Here is a 20,906-nt window from a genome sequence, read left to right as displayed (position 1 = left end):
ATCTTTGGGGGGGGGGGGGGGAAGGGAGCGCATGTCCACAGTGTAGGCTGTTTTCTTCTGGAGAGTAGCGAGAGACGCCGCGAAGGCTCTGAACGACAAGACCAGACTGAAACAGAAGTGCAACGGAAGGCTACGCTGAACCTGCAGACGCACGCCCTGGGGCAGCCCGTGTGTGAGCGTTCTCGTGCGTCTTTCGATGTCTCTTCCGCAATTGTGTATCCAGGGGATTCCCTCCGCTTGCCGTGTGTGCATGCACGTATTTGTCATATTTGGTTCGCGTCTACACGTTCCACGTGTCGTTTCAGGTTCTTTTTGAAATGTTGTGAAAGAGGCCGGAGGCACTGGGAGAGAAGACTGTTCACCGGGCACACAGAAAGTCTCAAAAGGACAACGAAAGTGCCGAGAACCTATGCGTTGGTACGTGGTTTCTCTGAGTGCAATTGTGCCGTTTTTTGCATCTTTCCCGCATTTCTTTTCAAACCGCGTTTTTTGAAACTTTTCATCACCTCGTCTCTGCTTCCGCGCACAGGCTCGAGCGCATTGAACTTGACGGGATCAGACAAGGGACTCCTGCGCATCAGTGCTTTGCAGGTTAGACGCACCACAGAGGCGTTTCACAGAGTACATTCCTGCCGGGAAAAAGGAGAGAATCTTGCTAGTCTATCTCTCCTTCGATACACGCGCAAATTCACGTTTGGGCATCAATCTATACATTTCTGTTTGCTAGGACACGCAGCAGCCGTCTCCTTACCGGGTTCCGCCGTGTATGGTGGTGCCCCGACTGCTCAGATGAGTGCAGACGGCACAACAAAACCTCCACTGACACAGCGCACGGAAACTGAAACTTGCGAGACGGCAAGCGAGAGGACAGCAGAAACCTGCACATGCATTTCTGTCGCGTGGAAGGGCGGGGAGAGGCACCAGATATTTCACGAACGATGATTTGCACAACACTTCTGGGGTACCGACTCCTTACTCTTCCCGAGTAACGGACCGGATGTTCCACATCGAACTGCCGGCGCGTGTGGGTAAAGTCTGCGTCCTATTCTCACTGATACCGAAGAACCCAGACACGAAACGTCGGAAAAAGTGAAGAGGCGTCGCAGTGTGGACGGCGCTTGGACGGAGCATGTGTCAGCAGTCCGTATCGTAGGCAACTCTTTCGCTGGTCTCATTGTCCGGAGCAGCTTGGGATCTCCCGGGCTGCACGGACAAACGCCTTGTGTGTCTCGTTGTGTTGTTGGTGAACGTCCAGCATTTTGGTACGGCAGTGGCAAGCGAGCGAGCAGGGAAAAACGAGGCACCACTCCGCCTGGGAGAAAGGCATGTTGCCATGTCGTGGGCATTGACCGACTATAAAAGAGTATGTATGTATAAATTTGTGTGTTGGCATCAGTGATTTGGGTCCGAATTGGAAATATTCTGTCTTCAAGTTTTAACTGTGCATTTTTGGGACACCCGAAACTTTCCATATACCTCATCGTTGCAGCGCGTTTTGCTGTCCTAATCCAATTTTATTCTGTGTTGTTCTCAATCGACATAAATATTTATCCAAAGTGAGTGACAGTGTCGAGCTAGAGGGGCCGAGAGGCTGCAGAGTGTTTCACACCGTATAGGCTTCTCCCTTTTAATTGAAGCAAGAAGTATCAGCGCCGCGTAAAAGAGTGCGTCACTCCCGCGCGGTTGCCTGTACCGAGAAGACTCATGCAAAGCAGACGCAAAAGATCGCGGCGCGAGAGGGAAATCCCGGTTCTGCAAATGCCGAGGATGCGTTGACTCATTTTCACCGAGGTGAAAAGGGCAATACAAACTCCCCAGGAGGAAGCGAATTCGGAACAAACCCGTTTCTCATCAAGACACGCACAGACGCTGCGCGCAGACGAGGGTTCGCGCGAGGAGAGAGAGCGGAGCGTTGCCCCGCGGGAATCTCCACACTGCACACCAGTTCATTTGCTGCTTGAACGTGGATATTTAGGACAGAAAGGCCAGGGATGTATCGCTCGGCCCTGCCACAGTCTTCTAGGATCTCTTTTCACGGGTTTCTTCCCTGTCTTGAAGATCTTTTGTAAGGATATCGCCGCGCCGGGAAGGCGAGCAGCTTGGTCTGGGGGCCTTCGGGCGGCGTATCCAGATTCGAACGGGGAAGGCTTTTTCCGGGATAAAAAGCCTCGCGGGCAGAGCCTCTGAGAAAACGTACGCGTTCACTTTTTGTGCCTTGTCGACAGGCATACATGCGTGGCCGATGCTTCGCCTTGAGGCGGGAGATACACGTCTGCGAAACAAGGCCCGAAGCCAGCTAGCGGGGAAGGACGACGCGAAGCAGAGAGAACCGAGAAGGGGAAGAATGCCCGAGATCGACACGAGAGAAGAGTGCCTAGCTTCTCACCCCCGATGTTGCCGCCTCGTCGCCCGGTCGCTCTCAAGTCTCGTGTGACTCTGGACTATATCCGTCCACGGTTTGACGTCGCGGCGAAGAGGGTTAATCCCAATTTCTGCATTTTAGAAACGCTTTCGCACGTTTCGCGCTCGACTATCCGCGTCTTTTCCCTCGCTTTCGTGTCCGGCGGCTACGGCACGGAACAGCGTACACATGTGAAGCACAGAGACGACCCTGAAGATGTACATGCAAATCTCTCGGGAGAAGGCGTTTGCTTTTCAACTTTGCCGACTGCCCCGCCTTTTGGAACCCTGTTGCCTCTCCGAGGGGAAATAAAAGTGCCTTTCCCAATCAGTTTTTGTCTTTGGCGAGAGCTCCGAACCGCGAGAAACAGCTTCGTTTTTCGGCCGTTAGCCAGGGAAGCTGTGTAGGCATCACATGGCGAATGTGCGCAGTCTTTGCGGGTCTTTTCGAAAAAAGCCCTGAGCAAACGCACAGACCCTAACTCTGTTCCTTTTCCTCGTCTTTGTGATTTTCGTCCAGTGTCTTCCCCGCCAATTTCAGGGGCGGCTTCCCAGAACCCGCGGGCGAATCGAGACTCCGACGGCGGTTGTCTCCAATTTGGAAAGACACAGCAGTGCGAAAACGCGAGGAAACGGGTCTGAACAACTTTTTCCAGCCTCCTCTTTTCTCTCCCTTCCTCAGGACTCGCGCCTGCTCACCCGTTCCAATCGCTCTCACGACTGCTCCCGTTCGGCCCCTCGTCTCGCTCCCATTCAGTGTCTGTTCCTCACTGTTCCTTCCCCTCTCTTTCTCTCTACGGTCTTCCTCGTCGCTTTCGATTTCCGTATATTTCTACGCGCGGCTTCTCTCCGGTCCACTCCCGCCGTGCTGCCCAGCGGAGCGCTTTCGGCTCTTCTCTCCTCTTCGGTCGCTGGCGCCCCTGCCCCGCCTCTCTCTTCCTCCCCCTTCAGAGACAGAATCTTTTGTGTAGGAACGCGTGAGCGGAGAGGGAGTTTTCTCTGTCGTTTTTCGTGGCGCCGTCTCTCGCGGAGGAAAACGAGACGCTTCGTGGCTGTGCGTGTTCGTGGCCGCTCGAACACACAGTCTCCCACAATTTGTGTGTGACTGTCCCACCGGGAGCGGCTGCCGAGACAGGCAGTTCTCGTCTCAGTGGTTTCTCCCTTCTGCCGTGTGCAAATCCCACATTGTCTTCCGAGCGGGAAAACGCGCGAGACAGCCGGAAAGCCCATTGGTAAGGATTAGTTGTCTCTGCCCCGAGATGGCTGGGCGGAGCTAGCAGGCAGCGCGCGAGGACTCTCCTCCCCTTCGGTTCCTTTTCACCTTTGTCCCTTCCACCATGCAGGGAGACTCCTCGCTTGCGCAGCGCCTCCAAGAGTTGCAAACTCTGGCGCGACGCCACGCTTCAGAGTCGCCCCGTTCTGTCCCTTGTCCCCCGGCGCAGCCGTCGGTCTCTCCTCAGCAGCTTCGTCTCCTTCTCTCGCGTCAGGAGAGCCTGCGTCAAACCCTCGCGGCGTCTGCCTGTCTCCCCACTCCACCTCTTGCGTCTCTGCCTCCGACATCGGCCGCTCGGCCTCTATCGCAAGATGCAGCTGACGAGGCACAGTTCCTTGGCGGCGAAGCCACGGGACAGAAAAATGTACCTGTTGGCCTCGCACACGCCGTGGGAAACGACTCGTCTCAGCACCCGGCGCGTTCCGTCTCCCTGGGGAGTCTCCCTGGAGGCGCAGCCTCTGGGGGTCCAGCCTCCGGAGGTCGGGGGACAGTCTCCGGGGTTGGCGAGGCGAGGGGAAACAGCATCAGCCCATCGGCTCAGATGCTTCTTCAGCTTTTTCTTCAGCAACAGATGCGCCTGAAACAGGATGGAGACCGGCCGCCTTGCTCGTCTTCGGACGCCCTCACGCCAGGCAGCGCGGCTCCATCGTCCAACACGAAGGCGGGCCCTGCGCCGGTATCTTCGCCTCCCACGCAGACGCCCGTCCCTCGACCGTCCTCTCTCCCTCTCCGCGGCGCGAGACACCCTCCTCCCTCTGCGCAGGCTTCTGGGCCTCTGGCCTCTCTGATCCCTCGGTCGCCGCTGGAAGGCCAGCCCGCTTCTGGAGGCGCGACTGCGGTCGTAGAGCCCGATGCGGCGAAGCAGCTCCGTCTGCTTCTCCAGGCTCTGCACGGGAACGCCCGCGGAGAGATCCCTGCTTTCGGGCCCAGGGGTTTGGCTCCCCATCTCCCTTCGATGTCTCCCTCCAGCTGTGCACCTGCTCTAGGAGACACAACGCCCTCTTCTTCTCTCCCCTCTTCTTCTCTCCCCTCTTCTTCTCTCCCCTCTTCTTCTCTCCCCTCTTCTTCTCTCCCCTCTTCTTCTGCCCCTGCTTCGTCTCCCCCTGCGTCTGCCTCGAGTGTTCGTCCTTCGTCATTTCCTCCGTCTCCTTCGCCTTCCTCGCCGCCTTCCTTCCTCGTTCCAGGGCGCGGCCCCTCGCTGGGGACAGGCAACGACGCGCTGCTGGCGCAGCTCTTCCGATCTGCGCTTCTCTCCGCTCAGTCTCAAGGGCATTCCGCGGTGTCTCCTTCCACGTACTCGGCTCCAGGGTCCTCGGGCGGGCCGAATCCATCGTCTTTAGCTCCTTTTCCTCCTCTCAGCGCCACTCCGAGCGCCTCTGTCCCTCCCGTCCAGTCTCCTCCCACAGCGGAGACAGCGGCCGTGACGGCTCCTGTCTCGCCGCCACCCTCTCTGCCTCCTCAGCAGGTCGCCACGGCGCGGCTTCTGTTGGAGAGTTTGCGAGGCCGAGAGGGTGAACCAGGCGCACCGGGCGTTTCGCGAGTAGCCGCGCTTCTCCAGCGGCTCCTTCGGGAGAAAGGCGTTGCCCCGACGTCTCTCGCTTCTGCGCCATTTGCCGGTCGCCCGGCATCGCCGCCTCCGGCACCGCCAGCGGGCGGGTCTGCGGCCGACTCGGCCACCCAGCGTCTCCTCGCGTCTCTTGCGTCTTCGCTGGGCTCAGGACTGGGAGGCGCGGCCAGCAGAAAGGCGGGATTTCCTTCTTCGCCTTCTCGTTCGGCCTCTCCTGGACCTCAAATCGGCCCGGCTGACCTGCGTCACCGACTTTTGTCGCTCTCCTCTTCTCTCGGTCTCGCTGCCCCGCGACAGCACCCGTCCGGCGCCTCTGGCGACTCTCTGCCGGCCCCGTCTCTCCCTTCTCCCGCCGTCGCGTCGTCCCTTCTCGGGCAACGCTCGGGCGAAACGGCCGCTCTCTTTGCAGCGGCCTTCGCGCAGCAGGCTCGGATGCTACTGGAGCGAAAGCGGGGTCGGGAAGGCGACGAACGGAGCGGCGGGAGAAAGGAAGCGAGGCAGGAGCGGAAAGATGAGTCTTCTACGCATCGGAAGAAAGGCGCAGATAAGAAGGCCGTCGCCTCGCTCGCTGTCGGTGTGGGGACGGGGCCTACGCAGCGGGGTCGGAAAGACAGAGAAGAGGCTCTCGACGCCGAACCAGACAAGGAGGAAGGGACAGATAAAGCGAGTCGCAGTCTCTCGCTTCCGGTGCGCGCGAGGCCAAGCCGAGGCCGCGGGCGGCTGGGCGCTGAGGCGCGTAACCCGTCATCGCCTGCTGGAAGACGCCTCGAGGTCGGAAAGAGCGAGGGAGACAAACAGGAGCAAGCAGGCAGCGAGGCGCAGGCGAAACGCCAGATTCAAGGCGGCGTGAACGCGAAAACTGGACGACGCGTGTCGCCTCCCCGCGCTTTGCCTTCGACTGCAGGACCGAAGAGGAAACGCGGAGGCCGCAGTCTGGACCCGGCGGCGGGGCAAACCGGCGCGCGTCGCGGCTCCGCTGTCTCCTACGTGGAGAGACACCCGCGGACGGCGGGCTCGTGCCTGGACGAGGAAGAGGAGGAGGACTCTTCGCGCGCCAAAGACACTTCGTCGACCGCGTCGGCCTCGGCCCACAGACGACCGTCTTCACCCTCGTCTGTGGGGAAATCTCCCGCGTCTGGAGCTCCCGCAGACGCTGTCTCCCCGACGGACGACGCGACGTCGTCGAGCAGCGAAGAGCCGGAAGAAGAGCCGGAAGAAGACCAGGAGACACCGGTTTTCCGCGAGGGACCGCCGATGACGGACGAAGAGCTGCGGCGCGCTGCCGAGGGAGTGCAGAACATCCCTGCTCTGACGGTCCCGGCACTCGTGCGAGCTGCGGTCTTGCCCGTGCGCATCGAAGGCTTCCACGCCCTCGAAGAGACGCAGCTTCTGTCGGGAAGGAAAGACTGGCTTCGCTACGAGTGTCCTCTATGCGATCGGCAGGCTCACCCCCCTGACGCGTACTGGGCGAACTTTCAGCACTACCTCACGTGCCACTGGCGAAGACGCCAACGTCTGGGGGGGTATGTCTGTTTCCCCTGCAGACGCCGCGTAAGTCCACTTCTTCGACGCTTCGCCGCGTTCAGAGATACGCGAGCCATGCAAGAGTCTTTCGCATACGGTATAGATCCAGTTGCATCCATATACACATACATATATATATATATATATGTTTATGTGTAGTTTTCTGTAGAACCGTCTACAAGATACAGAGCCACGCGTCTGTGCGCGGCTGTTTCTTTCGTGTATGTCTCTCCTTGGTGTGGCGTCTCGCTTGTTGTGCAGCACGACCTTTCACTCAAGGCAGGGAGCACGGGGTCTGTATCTGAATCGGGTTCGTCGGCTGGGGCCGTTTCCTCGTCGGTCTCGGCCCCGCCTTCGCCTTCCTCCCTGTCTCAAGGCGTTTCAAAAGGCGGGAAGCTCTCCTGCGGCCCGCGGCGAGGGCGCAAGTACCACTTCCACTGTCCCCTCTGTGCGGAAGTCTTTCGCACATTTCCGTGTCTCCAAAGGCACGCCTTTGCCGCGCACCCCGCCTCGGCCGCGGACCCGCGCCTGCAACTCGCTCCGCAAAAGCTGCACACGCCCTGGATGGACAAAGAGGAGGACTACACCGTTGCGCTGCGAAGGGGGGAAGAGGGCGAAGAGAAAGACGGCGTGGACGCGGGCACCGAGGAACCAGACGAATCCGGCGAGGAAGCGGACGAGAAGACGGAGACGGAGGGCGAGGGGAGAGTCGGAAGCGTCCAGGAGGAGGCCGCTGGGGAAGACGCGGAGGCGAAGTCGAACAGCGACGTGGGGAGACTCCCCGACGACGCGAACGGCTCAGAAAAGGAACCACGCAGTGGCCGCGAGGATGAAGAGTCGCCGGCCGCATGCTCGAGTTCTCCGTCCGCGACCGAAGCGAGGGAGTCCGTCGACGCTGTCTCGCCCGCGTCTGTGGCGCTCTGCCGGGAGTCGGGGAAGGTAAAAGCCGAAGGGAAGGAGACTGCGGAAGCGTCTTCTCTGGAGGCAGACTCCCCGGCGTTGGCTTCAGTCGCGCCCGAGGGCGATGTCAATGCGGTCAGTGAGGAGCGGGGCCCGGACGCGAAAGAGAGCGACGCGGGCCACGGCGGCGAAAGAGACGCCGCCCCTCCGCCGTTGCGCAGTTGCCTGGTCCTTCGCGCGAGCCGGTCAACCTCCGAGGGCCTCAGTATCTCGTCTGGATCCGCCAAAGAAGGAAAGAAAGTTAAAGACGAGAAAGAGGATCCTCCTGCCGACGGGGAGCGTGGCGACGGGAAAAGAGAAGATGGCGAGAAGGACGAAAAGAAGAGTGGCAGTCCTGAGAAGACAGGTGAACGACGCGTCAAGAAAAAGGTAGCTTTCGTTCCGCAAGTTCGCGTCAGGCCTCTCGATAAAGAGCTCTCGATCATGGAGAAGCTGGGTGCCGTCATGGGTAAGTTTTGGAGACGGATTCGTCCCACGCTTTGTCTTGGCCTTTGCACACATCCTGTGTCTGTCCACCGAGGAATGCCACCTCTTTGCTTTCGTCGATGAAATCTGGATATGTGCGGAAGGTGGGGACGTGTGTCGCGTGTTGCTGGATCTCCCCAATTTGATCTGCGGCGAGAGGTGTCTGGATGGCCGACGAGATGCACGAGGCATCGATACGTCATCGGACACAGAGACACGCGAGAGGAAGCATCTGTCTTTTCCGCTTTCCCGAAAAGAAAGACGTTCATCTGATTCCCCGCTCTCTCGTGCGCTTTGGACCACACCTGCTGTCTCTATCAAGGCCCGGTGCTGACGGGAGGCGTTGCTGCGTCAGCGCCCGCGACGGGCGCCACGGAGAACGACGAGGCGACTTCGGGAGAGGCGGCTCCAGGCGGCGCTGCGAACAAAGAAGGCGAAACCTTTTCAGGTAAAAACGACGGCTCACGAAGGATCCCAGATTACCCGGATTATCTTTGTTATATTAATACATGGTGTTCAACTGGATCTGTTTCCCGGCTTCAAAAGGAGCTCGGCTCGAATCGACAAAGGCGAGTCGCTTCCCACTCTAAGCCCATCTGCGTGCCCATTTCCTCTCGTGTTTCTACGTGTCACTCTAGCATGTCTTTTTGGCTTCTGGTGCGGTGTAGTGTAGTCGTCGTGGGGGACAGAGTCTCTCTCTGTCGCACACGCAAGGCCGCCGCTGCGTTTTCGTTTCCCCTTTCGCTCCCCGTGCTTTCTTCTTCGCCTCATGCTGCCGTGGCATTGCCTCTGCATGCATTCTCCCTCTTCAGGCACCCTCATTCCTCTAGACTTCAATCGGCGCGGGACGCGCAGCGCTACCGTGGCGGCCATGGCGGCCGAGCGAGAGCGTCTTTCCCCTGCTTCGTCTCCCGCCGCCGAGGGCGCCGCGTCTTCGCCAGCCTTCTCGTCCGTCTCTCGAGGCGGCCGAGAGCGAGGCCGAGCAATGGCGGGGGCTGAAGCGGCTGCTGCCGAGGAGGTGTCGCACGTGGAGGAGAAGGACGGGTCTTCGCGGGCGGCCTCTGGGTCGGGGCGCGGAGGCCGAGGCAGAGGCGGGTTCCCCCTCTCTTCTGATTCTCAAAAAGACGAATCGAGCGAAAACGCCCCAGCCGAACGCAAGGCTGCGGCGCCGGGGGAAACTGAGCAGGGACGCGCCGCCTGTCCGAACAGTGAGGAGAGCGAAGCCCAGTCGGGGAATTCGAGAGGCGGAGGACGAGGCCGGTCTCCAGTTGCTTCTCCAGAACACGACTCCGAAACGGCAATTCCTACGCAGGCGCCGGAGTCTTTAACTCAGCCGGGAAAAGACACGGCTTCTGGCGGTTCACCGACGGCGAGTCGCGGTTCGGGGCGGGGCTTATGCCCAGCCGCTGGAAAGGGGGAAGGCGACGCCTCTCCGGGTTCTCCAGCGTCGCGTTCACCCTCCTCTCCTTCCTTGGAGGATGGCCTGTCGAAGGAAGACGAGGATCTCCCGCCGTGGAAGAGGCGAAAACGCAGCCTCGGCGGGCCTTCTGCCACGGGCGCGTCTTCACTGGTGTCCCCGTCAGCCGCTTCGGCCCTCCCCACAGTCTCTGTCACGTTGCCGTCCTCCCCGCGAGACAAGGACTCGTCGCTGCCTTCGTCTCCGCGGTCTGCGTCTCCTTCCTCGAGACGCGTGTGTGTCTCCATTGCAGCGGCGGCTGCAGCCGCCGCGAGAGCTCGGAAGCTCGCCTCGCCTGGAAGGGACGTAGGCGCCGCGACTGCATGCACTCCGTCCGTGGCCAGAAGAAGGCAAGGGGAAGGAAGCGAGATTGCACAGCATGTCCATGCCGTGACAGTCTCCGCAGAAGAGAAACCGGCTGTGTCTGTGGACGCGGGAAGTCTGCCAGTGGGGCAAAGGCGGACGAGCCCACGGTGCAATGCAAATAACGGAGTGTCTCCCTCGTCTTCAGCTGCCCCGGCGCCTCGCGAGAGCTGTGAGGATGGCGGAAAGACACGCGGAAAGATAGGAGCTCTGCAGGTCCCAGAGGAGACGAGCCCAACTAGCGGCCAGCGGACGCCGGGGCGCTCCTCCGGCCAGGTGTCTCCTGTGGGGCGCCGGTCGCGGTCGGGGAGCCCCAGCCCCCAGCGGCCGCCGTCACCGGAGCGGAGGCGGGGGTTGCGCGTAGAAGACAGAGAGACAGAGGGAAGAGGTGGGGAGGAAGAACGAGACGGGAACGATGAACAGAGAGGGAGAAAAGAAGAACGTGGAGGCACGCGAGAGCGGGAAGAGAAGAAAGAAGACGCCCGAGAGGGGAAAGAAGCAAAACCGATGGCGAAACCCAAGACGAAGACGGCCGCATCTTCGGCTTCAGGTTCTGGTCGAGCCTCTCCGGATTCAAAGAAAGAAGCGAGTGAAGAGAAGAGCGCTTCTGAGATCGGGCCGGTCGATGCCACCGGAAAGCAGAAGAAAACAGGAAAAAAGGGAGAAAAAGCTGGTCACACGAAGCCGCGCGTCGTGGTGTCACCGTCACGAACAACCCTCAGTGGGCGCGGCGGACGGCAGCGAAGAGAACACAGGCACAAGCTTCAACAGAGCAGAAGAATTAATCTGTCCTCTTCTCTGTTGACACGGCCTCCTCTGAGAAGACGAGCGAAGGGGAAAAGTCGTGGAGACTCCCGTCGCGCCTCCTCTCCGATGTCTTCGCCTCGGGCTCGGTCGCGAGAACCAGAGCGTAGGCCTGCTGGGGCGCCAGCGCCTGTGTCTGCGTGCGATCCCGCCTTGCTGTCCTCTTCTGTCTTGGGCTCCAGTGTCTCTTCTACGGGCGTGGAGACAGCGGGCGCGTTGCGCTCCACCGGTCGCCGGCACCGCGACCGATCAGGCGACTGTCGTGGACGTGGACAGGCTAGAGCTTCGAGGTTGTGTCTCACTTCCGATTTCTTGGACGCCTCGCCTCTGTTTGTGCGCCACGGCCAAAATCTCTCTCTCCAGCGTCTACCGTCACAGCCGCCTGCGGGCGTGCTGTGTGCTAGCAGGCGCCAGAAGAGACGCCCTGTCTCCACGCGGTCGGACGGTGTGAAGCCGCTCGCTGGCGACGGGGGCACGCCGACGGGGAGGGCGCCTTTGGGCGGCCAACGCGCGTCGAAGAGACAAAAACGCGTAACGCCGGATCTCGCAAGTGCGCGGGAGAGGCAAGACGAAAAGCATGGAAACGGAGTGGGGCCAGGAGGCAAGGAAGAAAACAACAGTCCTCGCCACAAGTCGCTGCCCAGTTCTCCGTGTTACTCGTTTTTTTCGGGCGCCGCCGAGGAGCGCGAGGACCGCAGTCGAGGGGGAAAGGCGCGAAAGGAAGGAGAGAAGGGGAGAGATTTTGAGAAGCTGTCACAAGTCGTGACGCGCCGCAGTGCGGATGCTTTCCTCTCTGGAGACGGCGATTTGAAAGCGGAAGCGAGTCTCTCCGGCGGAAGACGCAATTCTCTGGGGAGTGAGGACGACGGCGCGAGAGCGAGGCTTAAAAGAGGGCGAGAGGCGACCAGCCGCCTTTTCGCGTCGTTCCCTGCGCTCAGCGTCTCGGTCCTGCGCTCAGAGCGCGGGAAGGCAGAGAGGGAAGGGGGAATCGAGAACGGCGAGAGAGACGGAGAAGACGGAATTCCAGATCGAACGGTCGCTCGGCAGAAGCTCCTCCAGGCTCCGAGCTCCGCCATGCCACGCCGGGCAAGCTGCTAAAAAAAGAGTGAACGAGGGAACGGGGAGCGATGATGAGAGCAGGGAAAGGACAAGGAGAAACCAGGAAGGAGGGGGCGAGGGAAAATAGAAGGAGCGAGAGACGATAACGGAAGACGGCGAAGAACATGCACCATGTCGTTGCTGTGTCCTGAGGAACTGTTGGAGACAAAAATGGGGCACTTGCGTCGCTTCTCCCGCATTCCGCTCCCCTTCTCTTCTGTCGCGCTATCCCGTTCTCATTCAAAGTCCGTGCTTGCCACTCACCACCTTTCTCCTCCGAGGTCAAACGAGTCGCACGGTCTCTCGTTTGTTGTCATCAGCCTCTCTTTTTCATTTCTTCTCTTCGTTATTCTTTTTTGGTCTTATCGTCTCTTTCTGTGCCGGAATCTCCCTGTTCTGGGCACCCTGTTTCCTGGGAGACAGGCAGTCCACGTGTTTCGCTCGAACTTCGGATTGCTGCGCTTCACCGGTCCTTGCTAAAGCCGTTAATGCGAGGACGGGGATGGGCCAGCCCCTCTCGTCGGTCGGCCTGACGCCCCTGGCGCAAGCAGGAGAACAGGAGACAGACTGGACGCCAGTGCATGCACAGACGAGTAAATAGGCTTTTTGTCAGTTCAGTGCCGGCTGCGCACGGTCCAGGAAGACGAAAACGTTTGTGCCGAACGAGAGGAGAGCTTGGCATCCAGAAAAACCAAACACGTGGCACTTTCTGGCTTCTAGCAGCAGCACAGACGTACACGGAGAGGTTCCACCTCCGAAGCAGAAAGCTCGCCGACGCGTGCTTACACAGATTGGGGGCACACAGGACTGGCAACAGGACATGAAGGATACATGCATTCAGTCGGGCGCATTTAATCGCATTCGGTGCACACTCACCGAATTCTCAGTTCGGCGATGTTCGGCTCGTGAACGAGATGAATCACTTCAAAAGCATTCTCTTTCCTCTTGCTTGATCCCTTCACACAATCGAGGAGTGATGCGGTCAAAAAAGATTGACGGATGTCGATCCATATATATATATATATATATATATATATATAAATATGAAAGTATGTATGTGCACCCCTTGGATTTTAAAGATCCTCTCATTCTGATTCCCAGCGCGAACAGAGATTGTACCTTTGCACAGACAGCTTTAGCACTTGCCTGGAGCGAAGCAAAGTGTCAGCTCTGTTTTTCTCTGCCACTTTCCCGCTCCGTATCTGTGTGTGGAGGATATGTTCTGGGATCCTGCACATCTTGCGCGTAGATGGGTATATACAGGTACAGAGAGATAAAATGTGTGAAAGCAACTGCCGTGAACCGTCCACTTCAAACCTTTGACCGGTGGACGGTCTTCGGGCGATAGGACATCTGATTTTGGTATGCAGATTTTTAAGGTTTTCCTCTCTGGTCACTGTTGTGCTCGTCACTTGCTCATTTGCTGCCCGTTTTACTTCGAAGAGAGAACCGAAGATGGCCGCGTGAACGGGCGGAGAAGTGTATCAGGACAGGGGCGAGCGATATCACTTCCTCTAGTCACCTTGGTAAATTTCTGAGTTGTTCCTCTTGTTTGTTTCTGGCATCAGCTCTCAGCTGCGAACTGAAGAGCGCTAGAACGACACACAGTCGTGTAACAACGGAACACGTGTCCAACGTGGTTCTCTTTTTCAGGCCCTCGGAGAAAGTGTCTCTAAATCTGTCCTTTCCTGTTCTCGCCAAAAAGGAACAAAAGATTGGAGGACAGCGCAAATTCAAGCAAGAGGGAAGAACTGTTGTCCCATCTTACTCTGGGCCATAGAAAGTCTTTCCGCCTTTTCGTCTTGGGCCACCTCCCCTGACGACGAAATGTGTCAAAAAGAGGGGGAGTCTGAGACTATCCTGCTGATCTTCTCATGTTTCTCCTCTGGGAAACATGCGCCACATTTACAGCGGCGAAACGTGGCTGTTCGTCTTCGGGACGACCGTCTAATCTATCCAGTGTTGGTGTGCTTACGAGCGTAGTTGTGTGCAATTAGCTTCACAGGTTCCTCTCAAAAAGCAGTTGAAAAATGACTGAAAAGACCCTTCAGGTTGTGCGCGTGGCCTGAGACGCGACCGGCGCGTTTTTGCAAATGTTCGTGGATTTTCTCATCTCCGAGATCGTTTTCCTTTCGGAGGTTGAATGCATGTTTCTGTGGTCCGCCTCTTCGGCAAAAATAACGCCGTTTCGTAGTGGGTTTCGGAACAGGATACGTTTGTGTCCGGCTGCACTCGAAGGCTCGTACACGTTTCCTACGCCCTCGTGGGTCCACGAACCAGACGATTCCACGAACTCTTTAATTCCAAGGCAGCTTTCCGTTTCGTGTGTCGCCTTGGTTCGCTTCCAGTATCTCCACGCCGGAGTTTTCTTCTCGCCCCGTCACAGCTTCTGTCTCTGCCTCTTCCGCGTTTGAATTCGCTACGTACACCCGCGTGCAGCTGCACTCCGCCTGCAGCACGAATGCACTTCGAATATATATATATATATATATATATATATATATATGCAGGTATCACACCATCAACGCGTACCAAGTCAACCAGAGGGTTGTTTATATGCGCGTTGTTACCCTTCACAGTACTCCTTCCCTCCAGCATTCGTGTATGCATATTGAAATATCATGTTACGGTCATATGCCGGTTTCACTCTATCATCTATACGAGCATTTCTCTGGAAATGCGAATGTGCATTTCATTACTACAGCGCCGCGGTCGTTGCCAGCATATCTACGGTCCGTTCTGCTCGTCTGCCGTTCCAGTAGGACTCCCCAGGCACCTCGGGCCATTCACGTTTCTTCTTTCTGTCCCCGTGAGAAAGGGTCAGTTTTCTCCACTTGCATTCGTGCTTCTCTCCGTACCCAACATCGGCTCTTTCCTAATTCGTGAAAGCAAGCAGCGATGGCTCCGCCTGGGTCCTCGTGTTCCACTTTCTCCTCGCCCTCTTCGTCGCCACCCTCTGCTTCGTCGCCCTCTCTTTTTGACTCAGCCTCTGTGTCGAATTCCGCAGTGCCTCCCTTACGCACAAGAATCTCTGGGAAGCCGGAGATCGGAAGCAACCGAAACGCAGGCGTGCGCGGCGGTGTTTTGTCACCTTCGCGTTCGTCGATTTCCCCCTCGAATCATCTGCCGTGTCGAGAACCTACGGCAGCACTCCCTTGTGCAGCTGCGGCGTATCTAACTCGCCGGAGGCTGCTGTCGGAGATGCAGTCTTCTTCTCGCGCTTCTTTCTCCCCGCGCCCTCGCGGCGCTTCGTCCTTTCCGTCGGGCGTGTTCTCTCCTTCCTCGTTTCCTTCGCTCCTTGCGCCGCCTGTCGACCGCCGTTTTGCTTCGCGTTTCCTCTCCTTCGTCGCGGGTTCTCCCAAGCCGCACTTTGCCTGGCCCCCTTCGCCCACGCAGAAACGGTCCGAGCAAGACGCTTTGCTCGCTGTGGCGGGAAACGCTGAGAACCGCGCTCCCAGGGACGTGCCGTACGTTTTTCAGCGTGGCGAGTTCCTGCATGCGCTTCTCCACACGCTGGCTGGGGTGTCGGGAGCGACGGTGGCCATGGTCCTGGTGTATCCTTTGGACGTGTTGCGAACCGAGCAAAGTGTGAAGGGAATCGGAGCCGGGACGCTGCGAGATGAGGCGATACAGATTCTCAAGAGAAGAGGATGGAGAGGCCTGTACAGGGGACTGACGAGCTCGCTCTGGGGTGTTGTGGTCAGCTGGGGAGTCTACTTTTTCGTCTATTCCTATGCGAAGGCTTCCCTCCAGAAAAGGTAAGCGAACTGCGTCCACGAGAGAGGTCTACAGAGAAGGGGACAGGGGAGATGGAACGAAACGCCGTTCTCTGTGCCCATGCTGTCGACCGGTCTGTGCATTGTCCCTGGGCGGGCGCGTGTACTACGCCACAACCGTCTCTCTCCGGCTGCTCTGCTGACCGGTAGCGAACGCGCGACCTCTCGATCGAACTGCCGCGTGAAAACCTCTCCCAGCGCTGTGTGTGGTTGCAGCAGAAGCTTCGGTTCGATGGGCATGTCCAGCGTCATTATTGCCGTCGCCGCGGGAATCTGCTCCACAATTGCCAGCAATCCTTGTAAGCGAAAAAAAGACTTCCGGTGTCCTTGTGACTCCACAAAGGGAGGCCGGAGTGGATGCTTCCGTGCCTCGTCCCGGGGGTCAGGAACCGCACAAGAAAAGTTGAGGTGGAAACACGTGGCGTCTCCCCAGCGCGTACACCTGTCCAGCGCAGCGGAGACTAGTCCTCGGAAAAGATCGCAAACACTCCTACCTCAGAGCTTGCTACTGCCGTTCTACAAATACACAGGAGCGCCTGCTTTATGTAAACCTTTCGCTTCCTTAGCAAAGACAACCAACTTCCGGCTGTCTCTCGATCCGACACAGCATTCACGCATTCACACACAACCAAAGTGGCCGCATGCAGAAGCATCTGCGTGAAACTGACAGAGAGATCGATAGGGCCGGTTTTTCCTTGCCGTGCGCCATGGGGGTGTTCTGGTGAGGCCCCGTGCATCTTCTCTTTCGCCACCGCTGCACACGAGATCCAGCTCTTGCCTGCTTCTCGGTGCGTGTCCATGTTTCCGTTCCTCTGCTTCAGTCTGGGTTGCAAACACCCGCATCAAACTGGACGCTTCTCGCCGCTCAACCGTAAGCGGCCATAGACATCTTCCGTCAGGACAAAGGCCGGGAGGCATCGAACGGCCGAGAAGATGCTGGCACCCGTGGGGATATATCTGCGAAAAAAATATGCCCATATGAAAACCTAAACGCACACGTATGCGTCTATACGTGTTCCACTAGAAGCTTGCAACTGCCCTTGGATATGGATACGTCGAAGAATGTACACATATATGCACGGCGTTCGCATACGCAGAAAGGCATATTCTTGCTCCTACTCGACACGTGTGAAATATGCACATGTCCTTGCTTATACATATATATATATATATATATATACGGAGAGAAGGAACGCATATAGTGACATATATATATATATATATATATATATATGCATATGTAAAGAGTATATATGACCTAGTTGGGAAGGCGAGAAGTGGATTGTGCGGTGTGTGTTTGTGTGTGGGAGTTTTCGTGGTCCTGCAGAACGTCTGGCGTATGCTTGGATATATTTTAAGGAAGGAGGGGCTGCGGGGCTGGTTTGCTGGGCTCCTGCCTGCCCTCATGTTGGTCTCCAATCCGGCGATTCAGTTCGTTCTCTACGACTTCCTGAAGGACACTCTCATGACAATAAAAGAAATACAGGTCCGGAGAAACACTCGCTCCACCTCACGGAGTATCCAAGTACTAGCTCCCTTAAACCTAACCCTACAATATCTCTCTATATATATATATACTCAGAGAGAGCGAGCAATAGATGTTACTTAGACGCATGCATGTGAAAGGATGTATCTATGAAACGCTTCCCTCTGCGTTTGATTGTCTATATATATATATATATATATATATATATATAGATGCGAAGTCACGCGCGATTGCATATTTCCTCCACATTTGTTTCTTGTTTTTCTTCCCTTCCAGCCTCTGTGTCTTCCGCACCTTGCGAGGTTGTTTCGCCCTCGTCTTTTAACGTCTTTCGTTATTTCTCGCCCACACGTGTCGTCTCAGTCGCCCCTCGAATGCTCACTTGCTGACATGTTCTCTGTGTTTTGGCCTTCTTCTCTGGTTTGTCCTGTGTCTCTAGGCAAACCTCCGTGCCGGGGTTCAATCTCAAGGAGAGAGCGCCCCGCAGCCGTCTGTTTTGTCTCTCTCTTTTCCGTCTCCCGCGTCTTCGCCTGCGTCGCCGTCCCACGAGGCCTCCGGCCCCCCGACCCGCCGCTCTGTCTCCGTTGCTGGGCAGAGGAGACCCGCGACTTTATCGCCGTCTTTGCAGCGAAGCCGGCAGACGGTTTCGATCACTGTCCAGCAGAAAAAAGGAAACGCACAAAGACAGAGCGGCGCCCTGTCGGGTGGAGAGGCGTTCGTCATCGGTAAGCCGATTCTGGCGTCTTGCGACGCAACACTCAGTAGGGCCGCGAGAAAAAGCAGCCAGACATTTAGTTGGAGAAGCACACGAGGATACACAGACAGGTGAAGAAACATTCAGGGACAGAAAGAGGCAATCTTGAAAAAGACACGTGCGGATGCATTTGGAAGCACACCCCGCCTACTGACGAAGGTGGTCACTGGTAGCTTCCCACGCATACACCTATATTTATTTCTATATATATCTACATACATATATCTATATATAAATATATAGATATTTATTTATACATACATGTACATACAGGTGTAGAACAGAGATAGTCTTATGTGAACACGGGGAGGTGGAGAGAGAAGTGTGCACCGATATACATATCAGTGTAGGTTCAAGTAAGAATGTTCACATATATATATATATATATATATATATATATATGCATGTGCGAGAACGCATGGGTGGTTCCAGGCGTGGCTGCGTATGTTTTGAATGTCTGATTTCGCTTCACTGATGCGTCTTCCTTCTGCGCGCATGCGGGGACAGGCCTAGTTGCTAAACTGTGTGCGACTCTGGCGACGTATCCGTACCTTGTCGTGAAGACTCGAGCGCAGACGAAGCTCCACAACGTCCACGACAATTCAGGTACCGTCTAGACGATAAAACCACACACTTAGTCGGGCACTTCGACACAGCGATACATACACGTGGTAAACAGATGCTGTTTCTTGCACCTGAACCGCACCCAGACTGCATAAATCCTGATGCCTTGTAAGTGTGCATATATATATATATATATATATGTAAATCTTTATGGCTGTACATACAGTCGCATGGAGAGTTTTAGGGACACACATGCGGTTAGGTACACAGTCAGGCCGAACGCGAGATGATTCCAAAGGTATATCGATGAGCCTCTCGACCTAAAATTGTATGTAGAGGGAAAGCGGCTTTTTTGCCCATTACCTTTTTCCGTTTACCTTCTCCCGTTTCCGATCTTTTTTTTGTTTCAGCCTCGTTTCGGTGTCTCTTGACCATTCTTGAGACGGAAGGCGTAGGAGGGCTTTTTGCGGGTTTGCAGTCGAAACTGTTGGCGACACTGCTTTCGTCGGCTGTCATGTTTTCTGTCTACGAAACGCTTCGGCCCTCGGTTGAACAGAGCCTTCAGTCTCTCTCAGTTCCTCACGTCGCTAAACTGCGTCTGTCCCAGTTCTCTTCTGGTTTATCAAAAGTGTCTTCTCCCAATTCCTCTCGGAAGGGACACCCCAAAAATCGCGGCTGAGACGGTGTGTAAAACGAGGCACAGCCTCTCTGCGCTGCCAAGAGTCTGCTGTCCTGTCTCCGGTCCTGCTTCCCTTTTCCCGGGCGTTCCCTTCTTTGCTTGCGTGGCTACCGTTCCTCTTCCTTCTCTCTCGGAATTCTGTTCGCCGATATTCTCTCGCTCCGTGCTCGTGGAACCCGCGTGGTCAACACCACTGGAGACTCGCTTCTCGTTGAAAAGACTAGAAACGTGCATGCAGACCATTTGCTTGGGACAAAGCAGGAATAAACGCACGCTCTCAGCTCGGAACAAAGTGTCCTGCAGTGGTTCCCCTCTCTCCAGTGTTTGTCGCTTCTCACTGCCCATTTACCTCTACTTTTATCTTTTCTCAGTCTCTCGTTTTTTGTGAACGCCTCTATAAACATGCATAACGTTTATTTACACGCCTGAGAGAGACAGAAAGAAGGTAGAGAGCCCGATTCTGGAAGGGAACAGCACGGGCAAAGGGCGATCGCGACACTCTGCGACGTATACGCATGTACATGATCATTTACCAAAGTAGAAATAGATGTGTAACTGTGTCGGCGCATGTGGGAGATGATAGCTGACTGTACGTTCCGTACGTTTATTCCCCCCAATAGCTCTTGAAATACGGAGAAGTGTACGTGCGGAGAGCAAACGAAAGGTCGATGGAGAGGGAAGGATGCACGGCTCAAGCTTTATTCCTCCGCTCCATGAAACAGCAAGAAACCCGATTTCTTCAAGCCCCCGAAAGAGGCAGGGAACAGCCTGTTTCAAAGGCATTCATTCGCTGTTCCGCCTTCAACACCAGGCAAACTCGCTTGAGAAACACAAAGCCTTTCCGATTCAAAATGCGCGAGGCTCGGTTACGCGGAAAACCACAGCCGGGAAACTGTCACGCTGAGCACTCTATACAGTGACCATGTCTTGCACATTTATAGACAAACATGCGTGTGGCGCCATGCAAACAAATACAAATCCACATATTCACGCAGTTATGCTCCATTGCATACCTAGCGTAACTGTCGGCGATTGATCCACTTACGTAGCACGATATGCGTAAGTTCTTTTATGTATACGCTTGTTTATACATCTGTACAGTTGAAGTTACAGTCCGTCAAAACGGCGGGGGAAGATGGAGGGTCTCAAACGAGATGAAAGTGAATGTTTCCCTGTTTCTCTGCCACGAACGTGGCGCGCTTGATCATCCTTGGCCCCCCAAGAAAAAAGAACGCATGCGGACTACGTCGACTTTCCGTTTCCCCACTTCCCCTTTCCCCCCCGGCGAAGAACAGTTGCGGCGAGACACGGAAACCATTACAGGCGTGTGCAGAAATATGGAAAATATCGGTAAATGCACGCGCGGATACAGAATTCGCAAACGTCTCTTTACACATCCGCATACATCTACATATCTATACAATGATAGCAATCCCGCACATGTACAGACCTGGTGCGATTCACAAGAGCATGCACGTCACATTCATATATACAGAAATACACAGACATGTACATATACATGTCTACATATACATACATATACATATATATATACGTGTGCATATGCGTTTTGTGGCTATAGACGCTCATATGCTACTATATCATTATGCTTCACTAGGCGTGTAGTTTTTTTGGGACGAGGGCAGGACGGGACACAAGTCAGTGCGTGGCTTTTTCTTTTGGGAACCGAGACGGGGTGCACAAAGACTACAAATCCAGGCGGTCCTGGAGAGGTTT

At 56.2% G+C, this 20,906-nt stretch overlaps 2 protein-coding genes across 2 annotated transcripts; both read left to right on the top strand.

Moving 5' to 3' along the window:
• Window positions 1–3,737: 3,737 nt before the first annotated feature.
• NCLIV_044920 (putative mitochondrial carrier domain-containing protein) lies at window positions 3,738–11,910 on the top strand (the record flags this gene model as incomplete). The annotated part of the gene is made up of 5 exons (XM_003884040.1): window positions 3,738–4,644; window positions 4,858–6,791; window positions 7,026–8,172; window positions 8,512–8,637; window positions 9,002–11,910. The coding sequence occupies 5 exons, from the start codon at window positions 3,738–3,740 to the stop codon at window positions 11,908–11,910; spliced, it is 7,023 nt and encodes a 2,340-aa protein (XP_003884089.1).
• A 3,201-nt stretch (window positions 11,911–15,111) lies between these two features.
• On the top strand, window positions 15,112–19,169 carry NCLIV_044910 (Os03g0734700 protein, related; the record flags this gene model as incomplete). Its single annotated transcript, XM_003884039.1, has 7 exons — window positions 15,112–15,668; window positions 15,906–15,985; window positions 16,508–16,557; window positions 17,014–17,172; window positions 17,612–17,897; window positions 18,434–18,532; window positions 18,901–19,169. 7 exons carry the CDS (start codon window positions 15,112–15,114, stop codon window positions 19,167–19,169), a joined length of 1,500 nt encoding a protein of 499 aa, XP_003884088.1.
• Window positions 19,170–20,906: the final 1,737 nt, after the last annotated feature.

The sequence above is a fragment of the Neospora caninum genome, chromosome X (assembly GCF_000208865.1).
Source record: "Neospora caninum Liverpool complete genome, chromosome X".
NCBI classification, from domain to species: domain Eukaryota; phylum Apicomplexa; class Conoidasida; order Eucoccidiorida; family Sarcocystidae; genus Neospora; species Neospora caninum.
The sequence above is the reverse complement of the archived record's forward strand: the minus strand, read 5'-3'. Positions and strand labels throughout refer to the sequence as shown.